General features: G+C 43.7%; 1 protein-coding gene across 1 annotated transcript in view; it reads left to right on the forward strand.

Annotated features, from left to right (window-relative positions):
* Positions 1 to 21610, forward strand: part of LOC308678961 (EF-hand calcium-binding domain-containing protein 3-like) — a gene marked incomplete at its 5' end in the record, with an annotated part of 32898 nt that overhangs the window by 921 nt on the left and 10367 nt on the right. Inside the window, 6 exons of the mRNA XM_081346192.1 lie at positions 738 to 809; positions 13778 to 13862; positions 15141 to 15217; positions 16386 to 16529; positions 18969 to 19040; positions 21031 to 21148. Of these exons, the coding sequence (XP_081202318.1) occupies positions 738 to 809; positions 13778 to 13862; positions 15141 to 15217; positions 16386 to 16529; positions 18969 to 19040; positions 21031 to 21148 (568 nt within the window). The remainder of the gene's footprint in view (positions 1 to 737; positions 810 to 13777; positions 13863 to 15140; positions 15218 to 16385; positions 16530 to 18968; positions 19041 to 21030; positions 21149 to 21610) is intronic.

The raw sequence follows: 21610 nt of genomic DNA on the forward strand, positions 1-21610 counted from the left end.
TCTACTGAGCAGTATATTGTGAGTAAATAAGTTCCAGCCAGTATCACTCTCATTTTCAAAACCCCTTCAGGAAGCTTTATGGAACAGTTAGCGAGCCTCCAGAAAATAACATTAATTATATTAATGTAAATCTTTAAGAATGTACCTTGACAACTATTATTATTGAGTTGTGATAATTTACATAAATCTCAAATTTCCTGATGACCTCACCTGGCAGTTTCATCTCAATCACAGAAAATGCTGGTGACAGAAAAAAATCTCTGAGAAACTTCATATAACAGTTAACCAAACACACAATATGAGTTTTTGAGACTTTGGAGTGGTACAATCTGTGAAAAGGTTGAAAAGCCCTGTTCTAGAAGACTTCTTTGATCAATGGTATTCAAAATCAGTGAGAGATCCAAATGATCAAACATCATCATATTCTCTCTTTTCATCCCTTGGCAAAGGCTGCTTTACCCCAGAATCCACTCTAAAGCCAGACTTAAAATTATTATTTCAATATGAATTTTAGATATTCTGGTTATTATTTATTTTAATTGCTGTTTACTATTATAATGTTTCCTGAGGAAACAAACCTGTAAGGTAAACATTATATTTGTGAACAAACAACTATGAGTCTTCTCATGAGGGAATATTAGCCATTTTGGGGTTTCATCTAGAAGTTAGCTTTATTTTTTTTCTCTGCAATAAGCATTTGAATATCATTTTTTTTACTTGCCATTTTTCTTTTTCAGAGGATGGAACTCCATATTTAACAGACTTTACAAATATTTGCGGTGACAGTTGCACCTTCTGTAACATTGAAGGTAAGTTTGCCTTTGGACGATGCAGCTAGGACAGAACAGTTGAAGTGGAGGTTTTTAAGAACAGTTTCCCAGCCTGCAGTGTTGCTACTACTAATCAGGTATTCTAAGCATTACCCCCCTTCATGGATTACTGCCTTGTCGTGGCGAAGGGGCTTGCGTAATTCAATGAAGCTATGAGCTATGCCATGCAGGGCCTGTTCTGAACCAGCCTGCTACCGGCCTTGCAATAAGGCAAACCCCTGTTCAAACAGTAGAGACTGGAGAGCGTCTAAGGCTGGAAAGCGTCTGCCAAGATTTATCACTCAAATAACAGAACAAGAAACAAAAACACCGGAACTTGAATCCTCAAACGGAAGGGTTGCTTTCAGCAACCAGCCCTTCCCCAAACACTCCTTTTATTTAGAGATCAGGGCGTGGCCTCCCTGTGCCTCCTCCCGAGGAGTCCCACAGCCTTTCTCTGTTTGGTCCTGCTCGACTGCCTCCTGCGTCGGGCGTCCTTGAACAGGGCCAGCTGTGGGTCATCATCCTCCGCACTATCGGGCTCACGCAGCTGAGAAGAGGGCCCCGGCTGGGGGCTCTGCGAAGCCTCCAAACCATCATCAGCCGGTTCGTCTTCCACACACTCCTCCTCCCCCTCATCTGAGTCATCCGAGACATCTGAGCCGGCTGCCGGACCCACAGGCTGGCCCTGAGTCACAACACTATCCCGCACCGCAGGGCCCTTCCCCCGGGGCTGCCGATCCGGATGCGGTCGGGATGGGAATTGTTCGTGAAAAGCAGTCACCAACGCAGGGGCATGAACGGCGGTCGCGTCTTCCCATGTGAAGTCCTCCGGCCCGTACCCTTTCCACTCGATCAGGTACTGGAAGCGACCTTTCAGCCAACGGGAGTCCCTGATGCTGGCGACCTCGTACTCAGGGGTGCTGCCTCCATCACGAGGTCCTGATGGGGGAGGTTCCGCTTGGCGAAGTGGACAAGCCGGTTGTTCGGGGACCAACAAGGACCGATGGAAGACGGGGTGCACGCGCAGGGAACGTGGCAGAGTTAAACGATAGGCGACCGGATTGATGACAGCCTCGACTGGGAACGGTCCAAGATAACGGTGGTCCAGCTTCCTCGCCGGCCGTGTGGATGGTAGGTTCCTGGTGGACAGCCAGACCCGATCCCCCACCGATAGTGGAGGCGTATCCCTTCTCGACCGATCGGCGAACCTCTTGTAGTCGGCCTTGGCCTTCTCCAGCTGCCGTCGCACCAACCGATGGATCGCCTGTAACTCCGCCATGAAGTCGTTCGCTGCCGGCTCCGGTGAGTCCACGGGAGAAAGGGGGAAAAACCGGGGGTGATAACCCACATTGGCCAAGAACGGTGTCATCTGCGTGGAGGTGTGCTGCGAGTTGTTAAAGGCAAACTCGGCTATGGCCAAATAGTCCACCCAATTGTCCTGCTGCAGGTTAACGTAGCAGCGCAGATACTGCTCTAAGATACCGATGACCTTCTCGGTACCCCCGTCAGTTTGAGGATGATGCGCGGACGAGAGGCAAAGCTTAATGTCCAACGCACGCATCAACTCCTGCCAGAAGCGGGCTGTAAACTGGGCCCCCCTATCGGAGACGACTCTATCGGGAAGGCCGTGCAGCCGAAACACCTGTTGGATGAACATGCGACTAGTGGCGCGAGCTGACGGTAAGCCGCGACAGGGGATGAAGTGCGCCATCTTGGTCAGCATGTCCACCACCACAAACACTGTCGTGAAGCCGGAGGATGGGGGTAGATCCGTCAAAAAGTCCATGGACACAGCCCCCCAGGGTCTCTTCGGTGTTGGCAAAGGCTGCAGTAAACCAGGCGGGGCCCCTGTCGCTGACTTGGCCTGCCTGCATGGGATGCAGGAGGTGACATAAGACTGGACGTCGTGTCGGACTCGGGGCCACCAGAAGGTACGGGAGACCAGGTTCAGAGTCTTGAACAGGCCAAAATGCCCCGCAGCCGGGTTATCATGACACTGGCTGAGGACGAGTCCCCTGAGTGGCCCTCCCGGAACATAGAGCCGGTCACGATAATACAGAAGTCCATCCATGACCGACCAAGGCGAATCTGGCCCCACCTCTTCCTTCCGCTGAGCCACCCACGCCTCCTGCTGCTGCGCCTCCCGGATCCGAGCCCGTATATCAACCGGCTCCCGCACCGCAGCAAAAGACTCGACGGGGATCACTGTCCTGGGCGGAAGCTTGTCTTCCACTCGGGTGTATTCGGGCTTCCTGGACAGAGCATCCGCTCTCTGATTGTGCCCGCTTGGTATGTACCGCACCCGGAAGTCAAACCTCGCAAAGAAAAGGGACCACCGGATCTGGCGTTGGTTCAAATTCCGAGCGGTCTGCAGGCTTTCCAGATTCTTGTGGTCCGTCCGGACCTCGATTTGATGCCGCGCCCCCTCCAGATGATGCCTCCAAGCCTCGAACGCCGCCTTGATGGCCAGCAGCTCCTTCTCCCAGATGGTATAGTTGCGCTCCGAGGGGTTCAATTTCCGAGAGTGATATGCGCAAGGGAAAAGGGTACCGCTGGGCGTCGTTGCCTGGAGTAACACGGCCCCAATGGCAATGTCGGAGGCGTCCGCCTCCACAACAAACGGCCGTTGCGGGTCGGGATGCTTCAAGATGGGCTCCTTCATGAAGGCGTCCTTCAAAGCCTGGAACGCCTGTTGTTCGGGGGCGTTCCACTGGAACCGAGTCTTCTTCTGCAGGAGCCGGGTGAGGGGGGCTGTCAAGGCAGCAAAGCCAGGGATGAATGTTCGATAGTAGTTGGCAAATCCAAGAAGTCGCTGAACATCCTTCACGCGACGCGGGGATTGCCAACTCTGCAACGACTCAACTTTACTCGGCTCCATGGCGATGCCCTCAGGAGAAATGCGGTGACCCAGGAAATCGATGGTCACCTGGTAGAACTGGCACTTCTCCAACTTGGCAAACAGCCGATGTTTCCGGAGGCGCTGCAGGACCTGACGGAGATGCTGATGATGCGCTTCACGCGACGGGGAGTAAATCAGGATGTCGTCCAGGTAAATCACGACAAACTGGTCCAACAGATCCCGAAAGATGTCGTTCATAAAATGCTGAAACACCGCGGGGGCGTTGGTCAGGCCAAACGGCATCACCGTGTACTCGAAATGTCCATAGCGAGTACCAAACGCCGTCTTCCACTCATCACCCGGCCGAACCCTGACGAGGTTGTAAGCTCCACGCAGGTCCAGTTTCGTGAAGATCTTAGCCTCCCGGAGTCGGTCCAAGAGCTCGGGGATGAGGGGCAGCGGGTAGCGGTTACGCACCGTGATTGCGTTGAGTTTCCGGTAGTCACAGCAAAGCCGTAACTCACCCGACTTCTTTTTGACGAAGAGCACGGGCGCAGACACTGGCGAGGACGAGGGCCGGATGAAACCACGAGCCAAATTCTTTGTCAGGAAGTCCCGCAATGCAGCCAACTCGGGCTCCGACATGGAGTACAAACGCCCCACTGGGAGAGGCGCATCAGGGACTAGAACAATGGAGCAGTCATAGGGCCTGTGCGGGGGTAATTGATCCGCCTCTGACTCGCTGAACACATCAGCAAAGTCGGACAGTTCGGGAGGCAAGGAAACCCCTGGGGAACCCTCCACCTGGCCGGCACAGATATGGCGGGTGTGGTCCACGCACTGCAAACTTGGGAAGGTGACCAAGTTCTGAGACCAATAGATCTGTGGATCATGCGCCCGGAGCCACGCCAGTCCCAAGACCACGGGGAAGTGCAGATCCGAAGTGATGTAGAACTGGATGGCCTCCACATGGGAACTGATGGCCATACACACTGGTTGCGTGGCGGCCGTAATAGGCCCGGACAGGAGCACTCGACCATCGATAGTCTCCACTAGCATGGGCGGATCCACCGGACACTGGGGAACAGCCCATTTGGCCACAAAGGCCGAGTCCATAAAGTTTGTGGTAGCCCCAGAGTCAATTAAGGCATGGACCGGAATCCCCTCTGGCTTGCCAGGAAGGATCAGACGTGCCTCCAAAATCAAATGGCGTGGAGGTTCACAGGCACCGTCGGAACGGCGTCGCTCGGTGTGGTCGTTGTGCGTCGCCCGATCTATCACACCGTCTAGATCGGGCTCGGGCCGTTTCCCGACAGCAAAGTAGGGGACTTTCTCGGGGCAGACTTGGTCACTGATGCCCGCTGACGCTTCTTTGGGCAAGAAGCAGCCAAATGTCCAGGGTCCCCACAGTAAAAACACAACCCCCCCGATCGTCGTCTGTCCATTTCCGTCACCGATAGACGGGACCTGGCGGCACCCAGCTCCATTGGCTCCTCCCTCTGGACTGGGGGCTCACGCTCAACAGGGGCGGCAGGGGTCTGTGGGGTGGCACGGCGACTCTTTCGCTGCTGCAGCCGGGCATCGATCCGCAGACAAAGATGGATCAGCCCATTCAGGTCTGAGGGAATGTCCACGCGGGCCAGCTCATCCAACATCTCCTCCGACAAGCCATCCTGGAAGGCATCCACGAGCGCAGCCTCATTCCAGGCGGAATCCTGGCTAAGCAGCCGGAAATCGCTGATATAGGCCTGTTGGGGGCGCTGACCCTGCCTCAGAGCTTTCAGGCGTCGGGTGGCAGTCTGCGCCTTAATTGGGTCCTCGTACATGAGGCGCATATGGTCACAAAACCCCCCAAAATTATCCAACAAAGGGCTAGGTTGTGCCAGCAGAGGCGTGCCCCAACGAGCTGCATCCCCCGACAGAAGGCTTAACACGAATCCCACCTTATCCCGGTCAGTGGGAAAATCAGCTGCTCTCACGCTGATAAAAAGCTGGCATTGTCCCAGGAAGGCAGGAAACAGTTCTGGATTGCCAGCAAATTTATCCGGCATAGCTATCTGACATTTCCTCCTGGGTGGGGGTGCAGCATGTACCTGAGCTTGCAGTTGAGCCACCTGAGCTGCCAGCAAAGTGAGTTGCTGGGTGAGCTGAGCATTCTCGGCACGAAGCTGCTCCATCGTAGTAGTAAGGGGTGGGAGGCTGAAAGCAAACTGTTCTGAACCAGCCTGCTACCGGCCTTGCAATAAGGCAAACCCCTGTTCAAACAGTAGAGACTGGAGAGCGTCTAAGGCTGGAAAGCGTCTGCCAAGATTTATCATTCAAATAACAGAACAAGAAACAAAAACACCGGAACTTGAATCCTCAAACGGAAGGGTTGCTTTCAGCAACCAGCCCTTCCCCAAACACTCCTTTTATTTAGAGATCAGGGCGTGGCCTCCCTGTGCCTCCTCCCGAGGAGTCCCACAGCCTTTCTCTGTTTGGTCCTGCTCGACTGCCTCCTGCGTCGGGCGTCCTTGAACAGGGCCAGCTGTGGGTCATCATCCTCCGCACTATCGGGCTCACGCAGCTGAGAAGAGGGCCCCGGCTGGGGGCTCTGCGAAGCCTCCAAACCATCATCAGCCGGTTCGTCTTCCACACACTCCTCCTCCCCCTCATCTGAGTCATCCGAGACATCTGAGCCGGCTGCCGGACCCACAGGCTGGCCCTGAGTCACAACAGGGCCACCCAAGACGGACAGGTCATAGCAGAGAGTTCTGACAAAACGTGATCCACTGGAGAAGGAAATGGCAACCCACTCCAGTATCTTTGCCATAAAACCCTATGGACAGTACCAAAAGGCAAAACGATATGACGCTGGAAGATGAGCCCCTCAGGTCGGAAGGCGTCCAATATGCTACTGGGGAAGAGCAGAGGGCTAGTACTAGTAGCGCCAGAAAGAATGAAGCGACTGGGCCAAAGCCGAAAGGACGCTCAGCTGTGGATATGTCTGGTAGTGAAAGGAAAGTCCGATGCTGTAAAGATTTTTTCTCCATAGGAACCTGGAATGTAAGATCCATGAATCAAGGAAAGCTGGACGTGGTCAAACAAGAGATGACAAGACTGAACATTGACATCTTAGGTATCAGCGAACTAAAATGGACAGGAATGGGTGAATTTAATTCAGATGACCATCAGGTATACTACTGCGGGCAAGAATCCCTCAGAAGAAATGGAGTAGCCTTCATAGTCAATAAAAGAGTAGGAAAAGCAATACTGGGATACAATCCTCAAAATGACAGAATGATCTCAGTTCGAATCCAAGGCAAACCATTCAATATCACAGTAGTCCAAGTCTATGCCCCAACCACCGGTGCTGAAGAGGATGAAATTGACCGGTTCTATGAAGCCCTACAGCACCTTATAGAACTAACACCAAAAAATGATGTCCTTATCATCATGGGGGATTGGAATGCTAAAGTAGGAAGCCAAAAGATAACCGGAATAACAGGCAAGTTTGGCCTTGGAGTACAAAATGAAGCAGGGCACAGGCTGATAGAATTTTGTCAAGAGAATACGATGGTCATAGCAAACACCCTTTTCCAACAACCCAAGAGACGGCTCTACACATGGACATCACCAGACGGTCAACACAGAAATCAGATTGACTATGTACTCTGCAGCCAAAGATGGAGAAGCTCTATACAGTCAATAAAAACAAGACCAGGAGCTGACTGTGGCTCAGACCATGAGCTTCTTGTTGCAAAGTTTAAGCTTAAACTGAAGAAAGTAGGGAAAAGCACTAGGCCAGTCAGGTATGAATTAAATCATATCCCTGTTGAATATACAGTAGAGGTGACAAATAGATTTAAGGAATTAGATCTGATAGACAGGGTGCCTGAAGAACTATGGACAGAGGTTCGCAACATTGTACAAGAGGTAGCAACCAAAACCATCCCAAAGAAAAAGAAATGCAAGAAAGCAAAATGGCTGTCTGAGGAAGCTTTGCAAATAGCTGAGGAAAGGAGGGAAGCAAAAGGCAAGGGAGAAAAAGAAAGATACGCCCAATTGAATGCAGAATTCCAGAGAATAGCTAGAAGAGATAAGAATGCCTTCTTAAATGAACAGTGCAAAGAAATAGAAGAAAACAATAGAATAGGGAGGACCAGAGATCTTTTCAAGAAAATTGGAGAGATGAAGGGAACGTTCAATGCAAAAATGGGCATGATAAAGGACCAAAATGGCAGGGACCTAACAGAGGCAGAAGAGATTAAGAAGAGATGGCAAAATTACACAGAAGAACTATACAAGAATGAGCTTAACGTCCCTGATAATCACAATGAGGTGGTCACTGACCTCGAGCCAGACATCCTAGAATGTGAAGTGAAGTGGGCCTTAGAAAAGCTGAGCAACAACAAAGCTAGTGGAGGTGACAGTATTCCAGCTGAGCTATTCAAAATCTTAAAAGACGATGCAGTAAAAGTGCTACACTCAATTTGCCAGCAAATTTGGAAAACTCAACAGTGGCCACAGGATTGGAAAAGATCAGTTTACATTCCAATTCCAAAGAAAGGCAGTGCCAAAGAATGTTCAAACTATCGCACCATTGCACTCATTTCTCATGCTAGTAAAGTTATGCTTAAAATCCTACAAGCTAGACTCCAGCAGTATGTGGATCGAGAACTACCAGAAGTACAGGCAGGATTTCGAAGAGGCAGAGGAACTAGAGATCAAATTGCCAACATACGCTGGATCATGGAAAAAGCTAGAGAGTTCCAGAAAAACATCTACTTCTGCTTCATTGACTATGCTAAAGCCTTTGATTGTGTGGATCATAACAAACTGTGGCAAGTTCTTAAAGAGATGGGAGTACCAGAACATCTTATTTGTCTCTTGAGAAACCTATATGCGGGCCAAGAAGCAACAGTGAGAACTGGACACGGAACCACTGATTGGTTCAAAATTGGGAAAGGAGTCCGGCAAGGCTGTATACTGTCGCCTTGCCTATTTAACTTATATGCAGAGCACATCATGAGAAAGGCAGGGCTAGATGAATCAAAAGTTGGAATTAAGATTGCTGGAAGAAATATCAACAACCTAAGATATGCAGATGATACCACTCTAATGGCAGAAAGTGAAGAGGAACTGAAGAGTCTCTTGTTGCGAGTGAAGAAGGAGAGTGCAAAAGTTGGGTTGAAACTAAACATTAAGAAAACTAAGATCATGGCATCCGGCCCTCTTAATTCCTGGCAAATAGATGGGGAAGAAATGGAGGTAGTGACAGATTTTATTTTCCTGGGCTCCAAGATCACTGCAGATGGGGACTGTAGTCAAGAAATTAAAAGACGCTTGCTCCTAGGGAGGAAAGCCATGGCAAATCTAGACAGCACACTAAAAAGCAGAGACATCACCCTGTCAACAAAAGTGCGTATAGTCAAGGCTATGGTCTTCCCAGTTGCAATGTATGGCAGTGAAAGTTGGACCATAAGAAAGGCTGAGCGCAAAAGAATTGAGGCCTTTGAACTCTGGTGCTGGAGAAGACTCCTGCGAGTCCCTTGGACTGCAAGGCGATCAAACTGGTCAGTCCTAGAGGAGATCAACCCTGACTGCTCTTTAGAAGGCCAGATCCTGAAGCTAAAACTCAAATACTTTGGCCACCTAATGAGGAGGAAGGACTCACTGGAGAAGAGCCTAATGCTGGGAAAGATTGAGGGCAATAGAAGAAGGGGACGACAGAGAATGAGGTGGCTGGATGGAGTCACTGAAGCAGTAGGCGTGAGCTTAACTGGACTCCAGAAGATGGTAGAGGACAGGAAGGCCTGGAGGAACATTGTCCATAGGGTCGCGATGGGTCAGACACGACTTCGCAACTAACAACAACAACAAAGCATTACCACCATAGTCTAGTAATAGACAATCAGGAAAACAATATATATTGCATATATAGGGATAATAATTTAGCATCCACGCACATTTAGCCATATCTTAAGCCCTTAACAAAAATATTTCAAAAAATGAAATATTTTCTTGAATATCTTGTACTTTTAGATTTCTATAAAGTTCACAATTCAGTAAAACAAGAAAATATTAGTCACCATCCCTACTTCCCTGGACCTATTAGTGTACAAGTCCTTATTTCCCTTTTGAATTACCGCTAGTAATTAAACTGAGCTAAATTGAAAACTCCTTGGTATTTAGGAGTTAAGTTAATCAATTAGTCTAAGAGTCATGAAGTAACCTCAGAGTATATTATCACTGACTTTTTCCTTATATATTTTAATATTCCACTTTTCAGCATCCAGAGGGGATCAATTATCTCAGTATTAAAACTTCCTATCACCATTCTTTTGATGGAAGGCATTTTTCTGTCTATGGGGTTTTTTTTCCCGTGTGGCATAATGAGCTCCTGTAACAAGAAAATTGAGCATTCTTGAATTGACCTTTACTTTTTAATTTTTTCTTCTTCTGTGTTATGTTGACATGTTATGGTTCTTCAGTAATGTTTCTTTGTGGAATTGTCCTTTTCTTTTTCGGCAAGATTAATTCTGAGAATAGCCCTTCCCCCAAAACATGGATATTTAATTTGCTTTGCCTGTTGAGGGAGAAGTGCATGAAAGATATATGGTGAATGACTTTCCTCAAGTACAAGAATCTTTAGCAATCAGAAAATTAATCTTTTTTGAGTTGGATTTAGGTATCTGGATTACATGGAGGAGCAGTCAAAATTTCCTGTGATGCAGCCTAACATGCCAAAATTAACATGGCCCTGAACAAATACCCAAAGATGCTGATCCCTAAACACATCCCTGAATTCACTGCTAGCATAAGTTGTTAGAGAAGAGTTCAACAGGATACATTTATAGAAAGTGTGTAGTAGTTGATATTGGTTTAGAAACTGGAAGACCCAAGTTCAAGTTAACCTTTGCATGAAATTATTTATTATTGTTTCCGTTTTTAATGTAGTTCAATTTTTTTTATAGCTGGGCTTTCACAACAAAATAAAGGCAATTCCTCTCAAGGACAAAAGAAGTAGATGTTATGTAACAAAATGTCTGCAGGAAAATTTAAGATAATATTTCCCATGATAGAGCATAAACAGAAAGGAAAGATAAAATATTTTTTTAATCCCATTTATATCCCGCCGTTCTCCGAAGACTCAGGGCAGCTTACAATCTAAACACAATGTGCTTAGCAATAGCCTTCATTCTATGTATATACCTGCTTATTAGGGCTTTCACCGCCCCCCCCCCAGCGGCATTTTTACAAAGTCAGCTTATTGCCCCCAACAATCTGGGTCCTCATTTTTCCTACCTCGGAAGGATGGAAGGCTGAGTCAACCTTGAGCCTGGTGGGATGCGAACCTGCACTAATTGCAGGCAGCTGGTGTTACTTAAGGAGGCATTAGCCCACTGCTCCACCAAGGCTCTTTAGAAAAAAAAGAGACCAAAAATATATAGAGAACCAAAATAAACAAGCAAAGCTCTTTTAAAAACTAGTAAAATATAAAGTCCTTGTAGTAGTCCTGTGTAGATGTAAATCAAATCAGATTACTTTCACTACCAAGAAGAAAGCCTTTACACCAGGGGTGTCAAACTGCCGGACCATGGGCCAGATGCGTCATGGCAAAACTGTGCCACCCCATTGCTGGCAATGGAAAAAAAGTTGCAATACGTCGCAGCACGTCACATGACGTTATGAGTTTGACACCCCTGCTTTACACTGTCACATGGCAAGAACAAAAGCGTTTCCTAACTCCAAAGCAAATAAAAGATTACATTGCTTTGCTAAATACAGCTTTAAAGGTAATAACCAACACCTTGAATTGGGCTTGGAAGCAAATTAGTAATCAGTGTAGCTTGTTCAACAGCAGTGTTATATGTGGCACGCTGGGGGGGGGGCATAATGCTGCCCATTGCTTCATTCTACACCATATAAATTCATGCATACAAAGGAAAACAGATCAAAAGTTTACAAACTAATGAGGAGGTAACAAAATATGCAGTACCAAGTCTTTAAGATTCTCCATTCTTTGTCCAAGGAGTGAGTAGCAGGGATATTCTTGGCCAAGGAAAATACAAGGGTTCTTTTAGCTTCAAGTTACTTGCCTGGAGTCCTAAAAGATGTGTCTTTAATAGCTCATGGCCTCCAATATCCTTGGGAATCAATGAAGAATATTCTTATAGTCAGTAACTTTGATTATGGATTGACATTAATCTGCCCACTTGGTCGTGGCTATCCTTTTATTAGCCAAGCTGCTTATTAAACCATCCTCCTTCCTGGATGCCTATGAGCTCTGTATAAATAGTCAGTTTATGCGTTTTAAGATCCTTATTATTACTAGGGTTACTGGTTGTCCAGGGTACATGAAAGACAGTTATAGGTCATAATGTCCTGACCACAAGCAAGTTTTCAACTTTTAATCCTATAAAGTTAAAGGATCACTGTCCCATGGTAAGAAGTTATATGAAAAGAGAATGTTTTAGGAGTTATGTCATGTGTCTCCTCCAGAACATTCTTCTTCAATCTGATATGGTCTGGATGTGTTAGAATACAGACATCATCATCCTTAATCTGCAGTCATTTATCTTGCTGGCGGGTATGATGGGTTTTACTCAAAAACATGCGGAGGTAATCAAGTTGGAGAAGACTGCAGAGGACATTCAGAAATTTAAAGGATGTGTTGTTCTTCCAGGAGGGAAGTCAGGAAGGATAGAATAGGAAGTTCATAGGATATGGGGTTTGATGACATCAGAAAGAGACAATTTCCAAAATTAGTTGACTGTTGTTGTTGGACTTCTGTGATTATGTGAACAGAAGGCAGTCCTACACACTTTTGCATGAGAGAAAGTTAAACAGGAATTAAATATGCATTTCTAAGCATCATTGCTTGACTGGTCATGCATGTTTAATATAAGATCATTAAGGATAATGATATATTTTATTTATTTATTTATTTATTTATTTATTTATTTATTTATTTTATTTTAGTTCCATTTATATCCTGCCCTTCTCCGAAGACTCAGGGCGGCTTACAAGCTTAGCAGTAGCCTTCATTCTATGTATATGCCTGCTTATTAGGGCTTTCGCCCCCCCCAAGCGGCATTATTACAAAGTCAGCTTAATTGCCCCCAACAATCTGGGTCCTCATTTTACCTACCTCGGAAGGATGGAAGGCTGAGTCAACCTTGAGCCTGGTGGGATGCGAACCTGCACTAATTGCAGGCAGCTGGTGTTACTTAAGGAGGCATTAGCCCACTGCTCCACCAAGGCTCATGATTTATGATTTATATTTATGATTTATATTTCAGAAACCAAATTGTTGCAGAGGGGACTGTTTTCAGGTACTTTTCAGAGAGGAAAAAAGAGCCTCTTGGTACTTTTGGATTCACTGTTGATTCCCATAAAAAGAGAACAAAGCTTTCAGTTACTGTCCATACAAAATGTGCAGAAGCCACGTCTTGTGGCTTGTTCTTTGTTCTAGCACTGATAGTAATATGGGAATAAAACAGTTTATATTTGTGCATACAAATGTATGTAGAGCAGGTATCAAACTGAGCAGCATACTACAGAGATGATTGTGCTGCCAATTATAGTCTTATGATGGTCCTGGACTAATGAAGATCAGCACATTAAGTTGACTGGATGTTCTTCAGTAGAAAATGGGTGCATAGTTTTAATATAGGAGTATTAATGCTGGATTTGAATATTCTCTTTCCCTATATGCTTTTCTTCCTTTTCATACACTGCTGGTATATAGTGAATATAATGCTGTAGCCTGTTTTCCATGAAAGCCTCAATCATAAATGTGATTTTAAAAAATTTGCATGGCTTTTAATATAAACCAGCATGGCTATGGTCAAGAGTAGCTAGGAATCTCTGACAAATGATACGTTCTCAAAATTATAATTCTCAAGCCTCTTAGAGAAAGATAACCAAACCACTTTGATATGAATTCATATGCCTTATCGGTCATTCTTGCCTTTTTCTGCTTTTAAAATCATCTACTTGTAATAAACCTATAAAGATGACAATGTAAATCTGTGTCACTGTGGTAGAAGGAACTGACTCAGCCCAAAGAAATTGGCGATGATGCAATAACAGAAAGAGAGTTGCTGGTCCTGACAGTAGATGTATTCTCCTTTCTTCATAGGAACATATCCAAATAAAATGCCAGACGCAAAGATGTTCAAGTTGCCCAGAATGGTGGAGAAGTCACTCCTCCAAACACCAAACAGGTCAGCAAGATTTGTCCATCCAATTTCTTCTCTCTCACTGAAGCTTTCATTTTTCTTCCCACATCATTTGAGGATTCCCCCAAATCATAGGTGTCAACTTCATTAGATAGACCAGATCAGGAAATCAACTCCACAGGAAGACTAAAACTATTTTTACTGACATTGGCTATAATAAGAAAGTTTGAAAATCTGGTTGTACTGTACTCCTTCCTGGTGAGATGACTGACACAGGTTTGTTTTCTTTGTTATCATATTTTGTATTGCGCTGTTTTTGTGTCATTTCCCCCCCAAATAATTGTATTAAGAATTACATAGAATGAAAGTCTATACAAACTACAAAAATACAAACAAAAAGGTATGAGTTGGGTGGCTTCTTCATCTTCCTCTTCCTTCATGTATAGTCATATATTGAGTTAAATTTACATGTTAGAAGCACTAACATCAAAATGGTATGAAGAATACTCAATTGAGAAATTAATTTATGTAGTTTAGCAGAACATGGTGCTAGTTATACTGCGTTTATTTGTTTAATACTTTAGCAATATATTCTTTACTTTCTGAAATGTCTGGCAGTCTGCCAGCATTTGAGGCCTATGGTTTTTACCTCTTCTCTTTGGGCAAAGCTCCAAGAGTAAAAAGAAAAAATAACATGCTGCTGGTGGTGCAGAATCTCTCAGATAAATGAAGATAGATAAACACAACCATGAATATTTAATGAAATGCCCCCCTAGGTCAGTGGTAGGCAACCTTGGCTCTTTTATGTCTCGTGGACTTCAACTCCCAGAATTCCTGAGCCAGCCATGCTGAGGGAAAAGGGAGAGGTTTCCAAGCTGAGCCATGCTGGCTCAGGAATTCTGGGAGTTGAAGTCCACAAGTCATAAAAGAGCCAAGGTTGCCTACCCCTGCCGTAGGTCAACACAGAGTGGTGATTGAGTAGTGGCTCTTCAGGTCTGGAGCGATGAATTTTAAAGGGCTATTTGTTGCTTAATCCTATTTATCTCACATACTATTTTGGAATACTGTATGCAAATCAGTATTTAGATGACATGCTAATATTTCATAATAAAACTTTCAAGGAATCAGAGCCTTTAATAATCTTAATAGCAAATCATTGAATGATGGCTTTTCTTATACCACTAATTATTAACAATGACTGTAGTCAATAGTTTTTCCAGAATCATATGCATTTTTCATCCAGTATTTCCCCCTTTTTCAGAAAACAGTGGGGTTCTTCAAAATTAATCAGTATTATGTTGTTGTTTTTTAAAAAATGGACAGGGTTTTCCCTTCTGTGACTTTCAATGAGGAGGCCAAATCCAAATCAGTAAAGAACCTGAGTAAACAACAGCTAGAAGGTATTTCTCCTGCTTATAAATTGTATAACCTGAATTTTCTCAAGGTCCTGTATACAGTCTGTAAGGAATTTAAAGGTGGGGGTGTCTGTGGTGAAGAAAATATTGAGAACCACTGCTCTAGTAGAATGGCTTCTTCAATTTACAACAACAGCATCAGATTGGATAGGGAGTGGAGAGTGGAGTGGAGTGGAGTGGAGTGGAGTGGAATGGAATGGAATGGAATGGAATGGAATGGAATGGAATGGAATGGAATAGAATAGAATAGAATAGAATAGAATAGAATAGAATAGAATAGAATAGAATAGAATAGAATAGAATAGAATAGAATAGAATAGAATAGAATAGAATAGAATAGAATAGAATAGAATAGAAACTTTATTGTTGCTTTCAATGTACCCTAATCAGCATATTTTAAAATGAAATTTCGTTGCATTCAACTCTCAAAAAAACACCATTATGCATATACTCACATACACACACACACGTGCATACACGAAGAAGCATCAGTCTAGTTCGAATGTGTACATATACCTGGCGGGGGGGGGGGGAGAATTCTGCAAATTTATAAGATGGCATAAGGAACAAAGCTATTACAGAATCTAGTAGTTCTGCTATAAATACTTTGAAACCTTCTCCCAGAGGGGAGCAACAGAAACAGATCGTGAAGTGGGTGTGTGGGGTCTCTAACAAAGCTTCGAGCTTAAGTTTTAGAGAAGAAATTGCCAAGTTTCTCATAAAATAGTTTCCAGAATTTGGGACTGGAGTGGGAGGATATGCAACCTGGTAGTATGAAATACAAAATGTAGAAAATAACTACATTTAAAGTTCTGTGGAAAACAGGGAAGCATCTTTAGTTTAAATCATCCAATGCTTATCTCATGCCCTCCAAATACATTAATCATCATTTCCCATCATTCCCAGAAAGCATAGTCAATTATGGCTAATAATTATGACAATTCGTCCAGCATGATGGAAGGGAACACATCAGGCCTAGCATTTTTTTAGTTCATTAATTCCCAGAGTATAATGGGATTGACTAGGAATCAGATGCAAGAACAGAGTACATTCATAGAAAAACACTGGTGAGCAGGTACCTGATCCTTCTTGCTTCCACTTCTCCTAAGTCTCACCTCCTACTTTTTCTCTCTCACTCTGTATCTCTGCGTAGCCTTCCGTACAGCTTATGATACATTTAGAAAGGACCTCGACGGCATACTTGATCTGGCAGCCCTAGAGAACACAGCCCATAGTTTAGGAATCAACTTAACAGAGGAGGAAGTTCTTGACGAACTGATATATGCTGACATGGATGGTAAGTGCACAGTGATAGAACTTATTTAGTGGTGATAATTAGGACCAACAATGCCATTGCTAAACAAAGAAATCACTAAGTGGGAAATTACACCACCGTAACTGTTTTCTGGCTTGAAATTGACAAAATTAATCAGTTTCACAACTTTGTTTTGTAGGTCTCCTAATCATTTCCTTGCCCTTTAAAATGCTGACCTTGACACTGAAATAAATAGCAGGAAGTAAATTAATGTTTGTATTAACATTAATTGGAGAGGTATGGAATATGCAAGAAAAGCAGTCCATTGGTGCAGGCAACCATGAGCACATTATGTAAACAGCCCATTGTATTCTCTGTTATGTTCCTGCTTACTCTCTTGTAATTTTTTCCAATTTTCTTGCTCTGCATGGAGAGAAAAAAAAATAGGCACAGGATAAACATATTGACTATAACTGCAGTCATGTGATTGATGGATACTACAAAGATCCTAAATGCTGGCAATGGTTGTAAAATTAATTTTTCAGCATTATTGTAACTGAACAGTTGCAGAATGATGTAGTCAGTAAATAAGGACTAACTATTCCCTTTTTCTTCTTATGTGCTTGATTTCTTATATACAATGGATGCCTGTGAGTTGGGAGAGTTGAAAAGCTGTATAAAGCAAAAATTCAGATAGCTTGCATATTCAGGTAGTCCTTAACTTACAACAGTACATTTAGCCACCATTTGAAGTTACAACTGCTCAGAAAAAGTGACTTATGACCATTTTTCACACTTACGACCGCTGCAGCATCCCCATGATCACATAATCAAAATTCAGATCCTTGGTAGCTGACTCATACTTATGATGGTTGCAGTGTCCCAGGATCATGTGATCCCCTTTTGCAACCTTCTGACAAGCAAAGTCAGTGGGGAAGCCAGATTCATTTAACAACTACTGTATGTTACTAACTTAAAAACTGCAGTGATTCACTTAACAACAATGGCAAGCAAAGTTGTAAAATGGGGCAAAACTCACTTAACAAAGGTCTCACTTAGCAAAAGAAATGTTGGGCTCAATTGTCATAATTCGAGGACTATCTGTAGTTTTACATCTTAGTTTTGATAGGCACACTCCCACTTATCCACCCTTAGACTAATTGCAGAGAATCAGGAAGATGGCCTTGAAGTAGTCCTGAAGTCCTGGGAAGGAAGATAGTATTAGGAAGAGATTCAGGCTGACTCTTCCCTGACTTTTTGAGGTAGGAGAGGAAAAACACACCCGACTTACAAGATTCTGCTTACGTAGTCTATGACTAGGGTTGTATAGTTTTTCCTATTCCAAGGTTTTATAAATTCTATACTTCTTCCTATGAAGCCAATTTCCTAGTCCAATCTGTATTCTAGAGCTGATGCATTCAGATCATTCCTTGAATTCCTTGCAGAAACCTGCCTGATTTTTTTGTTCTGCTTTATAACTATTAGCTACTATTCTCCCCACCACCACCACAATTTCATGTATATATCACATGCTAGACACAAACAATGGAAGCTCTTTATAGGTTGTATGTGGGCTTCTCAGGAGCAACAAGCTAGCTACAATTGGAAATAGGGAATTAGATAAAATTAAGTTTCAGCCTCTTCATATTCTGGTGGATAAAAGGGTTTAGAAGAATGGCATATTGGTAAATGTTTCACTATTGATTCTCTTCCCCCCAACCAAAAAATTCCAATGTTTTCATTGCCGCTAGCAATATTGTACCACTAGCTGCCAAACAGTTGACTGATACATCATCCTCATGAGTTCTGCTCTCAACCAGCATGCAAAATCCCAGAAAACATAATCAGCTCTTGCAAGCTGATATCAGCCAGTCCAGCACATCATTGAATCAGAATCAGAACTCTTATTCCCATATACACAGGAATAAGAAATAACATGCTAATTAGTGAAGTGTACAGATAATCCTCAATTTATAAACACAATGGGGACTGGAAAATTTCACATTAAGTGATACAGTTATTAAGTAAAGCATCATGTGACCACACTCCAATTTCATGACCATTTTTGCCACGATCATTAAATGAATCGCTGAGCAAGACATCATGTGATCATGATTTACAATTCCTATTGGCTTCTCCATTGACCTTGCTTGTCAGAAGCCAGCTGGGAAGGTCTTATATAGTGATCACATGACCCCGGGATGCTGCAACCATCATAAGTGTGAGCTGGTTGCCAAGTGCATAGATAGTCATAGATGTGACCTCAAAGACACTGCAACGATCATCACTATTTTCAGTGCCATCGTAACTTTGAATGATCACTTGGAATGGGTAGTCGTAACTGAAAGACCACCTTTATAGTTCAGGCAAGATTGTTGAGTTGCCACCAGAAGTAAGAATAATTGGAAGTAGCTCCTTTTCAGTTTAGCTTATTAACTGCTTGTTGTTGATTTTTTTTCTTTTGTGGGAACTGTTTTTCAGGAGACGGAAAAGTAAATTTCACAGATTTCCTCAACATCATCACAGATACCAAGCGATTCATCCAGGCCGTAGGTGAGAAGAAAGAAAGAAAACCTAGTAGGACAGATCCCTATTTCCCATATAGATTCTGCATTTTGGGTTTTTCATGAGAAATTAACCTGTAGTATTTAATACAATTGGGATCTCTCTCTCCCCCCCCCCTCTCTCTCTCTCTCCCTCTCTCCCTCTCTCCCTCTCTCCCTCTCCCTCTCCCTCTCTCTCTCTCTGTAAAAGGGTGGAAGGGATGTGGGATGTGGGTGTGGGTCAGAAATATTTACATATTAGATGTTTTACAAATAACTGAAAATAGAGAACATACATAATATACTTTCCTCCTCCTGTTTTTCCCACAACGCTGTGAGTAAGCTGGAATTAGAAAGAATAACTGGCCAAAGTTAAGTAGCTGGTTTTCATGCCTAAGAGAGGACTAAAACTCACACTCTCCGTTTAACACACAATTACAAACTGGCTCCTTTTATATCTATAGGAGAAGAAGAGGCAGACTCTGGGGGCAGAATTGAAAGAGAAATCAGTCTGGAGTCATTACTTCTCACAAGTGATCCAAGTCCATCTCCCCTTGAATTCCGTTGACTCTTTTATATAATGCCAGCCTGGTGCTGATAGTTGACTAGATTCTTGCAAATATGTGTGAGCAACAAATCCTCTTAATTAGAATTTAATATGAGGTTCTGAATTTTGGCACCTGACAATATCTGTGATATAGTGTCTAGCTTAGCCACATGGAACATCAGAATATTTGATCTTCAAGCTCTCCGTCTTTTAGGGATGATGATGTTTCATCACTGTCAGGCCCTTTCAGAAATTAGATACAGGGACATGAAAGGAGCCCAACTGGGCATTTCTCATGCAACAGTGATGTCACTGGATAAACCTTTCAACCCAGAAATACCTTGGTGCTTCTGACACAAACACAAACTAAGTAGCAGAACTTACAGTAACTAAGGAATCAACCAAGAAAGCAGCACTTTTTAAGGAATCAACACATAACTAAGTTCCGCAGGTAGATTAGTGCCTAGCTACATATCACTGACTGATAAAAGTACTTTTACTCTGTCACTTTCCTATGCTATCTTCCAGCCAGTCTAAATTTGCCATTTCTCACCCAGTGTAATTGGCTATAAGGTGCCTGTATTCTCTAAAAGGTAAAGGTAAAGGTTCCCCCGCACAGGCGTGCTAGTCGTTTCCGACTCTAGGGGCCGGTGCTCATCTCCGTTTCAAAGCCGAAGAGCCAGTGCTTGTCCAAGGACGTCTCCGTGGTCATGTGGCCGGCATGACTAGACGCCAAAGGCGCACGGAGCGCTGTTACCTTCCCACCGTAGTGGTCCCTATTTTTCTACTTGCAGTTTTACGTGCTTTCGAACTGCTAGGTTGGCAGAAGCTGGGACGCGTAACAGGCGCTCACTCTGTTACGCGGCACTCGGGATTCGACCCGCCAAACTGCCGACCTTCTGATCGACAAGCTCAGCATCCTAACCCACTGACTGCCTTTAACCAGAGGTTTCTCCTTTTCCATATCATTGACAGTTGCCATTACCTGGAATGCATAGTCCTCTCTCTGAACTGCAGAAAGCAAAAGAGAGAGCAGAGAGGCAATGCAGGTAGTCAAACACTCATTACAAAATGGAAGCAACCCCCTGCTGAAAGTGTGGTTTCCATTTCATTTTAGATAAGGTCTAAAATTAAACTTCAGATTAGGAAATCAGGCTCTTCAATATCTATTAAAGGAACTAATGATGGAAACTGCTTCGTAGTTTACTTTTATACCCAGTAATTATCCTGGGATGAATGAAAAAAAGATTCCCTTTAGCTTTCTTAGAGAGTCAAATAAACCTTGTGAATTGACTCCCGGAGTTAGGACTTTCCATGCTTCTCTGGAAAAAAGACACAGATTTGTGGTCCCAGATGAGGGTAGTCTTATGCCACCAGCCCTTCTGCATAGCTGTTGGCCTTCTCTTTTCTCACTCTGGCAATTTCTTGATGTAAATCTTCTATTTCCCAACAGCCCCTAAGAAAGATGACACAGAGACTGTTGATGCCCGTGGAATCTTGTTCTTTGAGCTCTTGTCAAAGCTGGTGGAAACATCTAAACTGCCAAGGCATAGTACTACGGCTATTGTCAGGTGAGAAAGAGGAGATCCTAAGCATACTGCATGTGCACAAAAACATATAGACTAATTCATATATTATGCTTAATCATGTTTCCTTGCATGTTTATATGAACCCAGAGACTCGTTTCTTCTTACAAAAGGGTTCAGAAGTCTTTAAATTTTAAGAGCATGGAATAATACTTTAGTCACTAACAACTTTAATAAACAAGAATTTAGATTTAGAGTTCTCTGCAATGACAATATTTGGAAAAATGTTTTAAATCACATTTTATTCACAGTAATTTGGAAATCTTCTCAATTATACAAGACTATTTCAAGAGGAATCTTTTTTTACAATTACAGCTAATGTAAATTATCTAGCATTCTTTGTATTAGAAAAGGTTAATGAATAACTAAATAATAATAATTTAGGAGGGTTTATTTTTTGTTCTTAGAAGGATTGGTTATCAATATACCGTAAATCTATTTATTAAA

Source organism: Vipera berus (assembly GCF_964194415.1).
Source record: "Vipera berus genome assembly, chromosome: Z".
Taxonomy (NCBI): Eukaryota; Metazoa; Chordata; class Lepidosauria; order Squamata; family Viperidae; genus Vipera; species Vipera berus.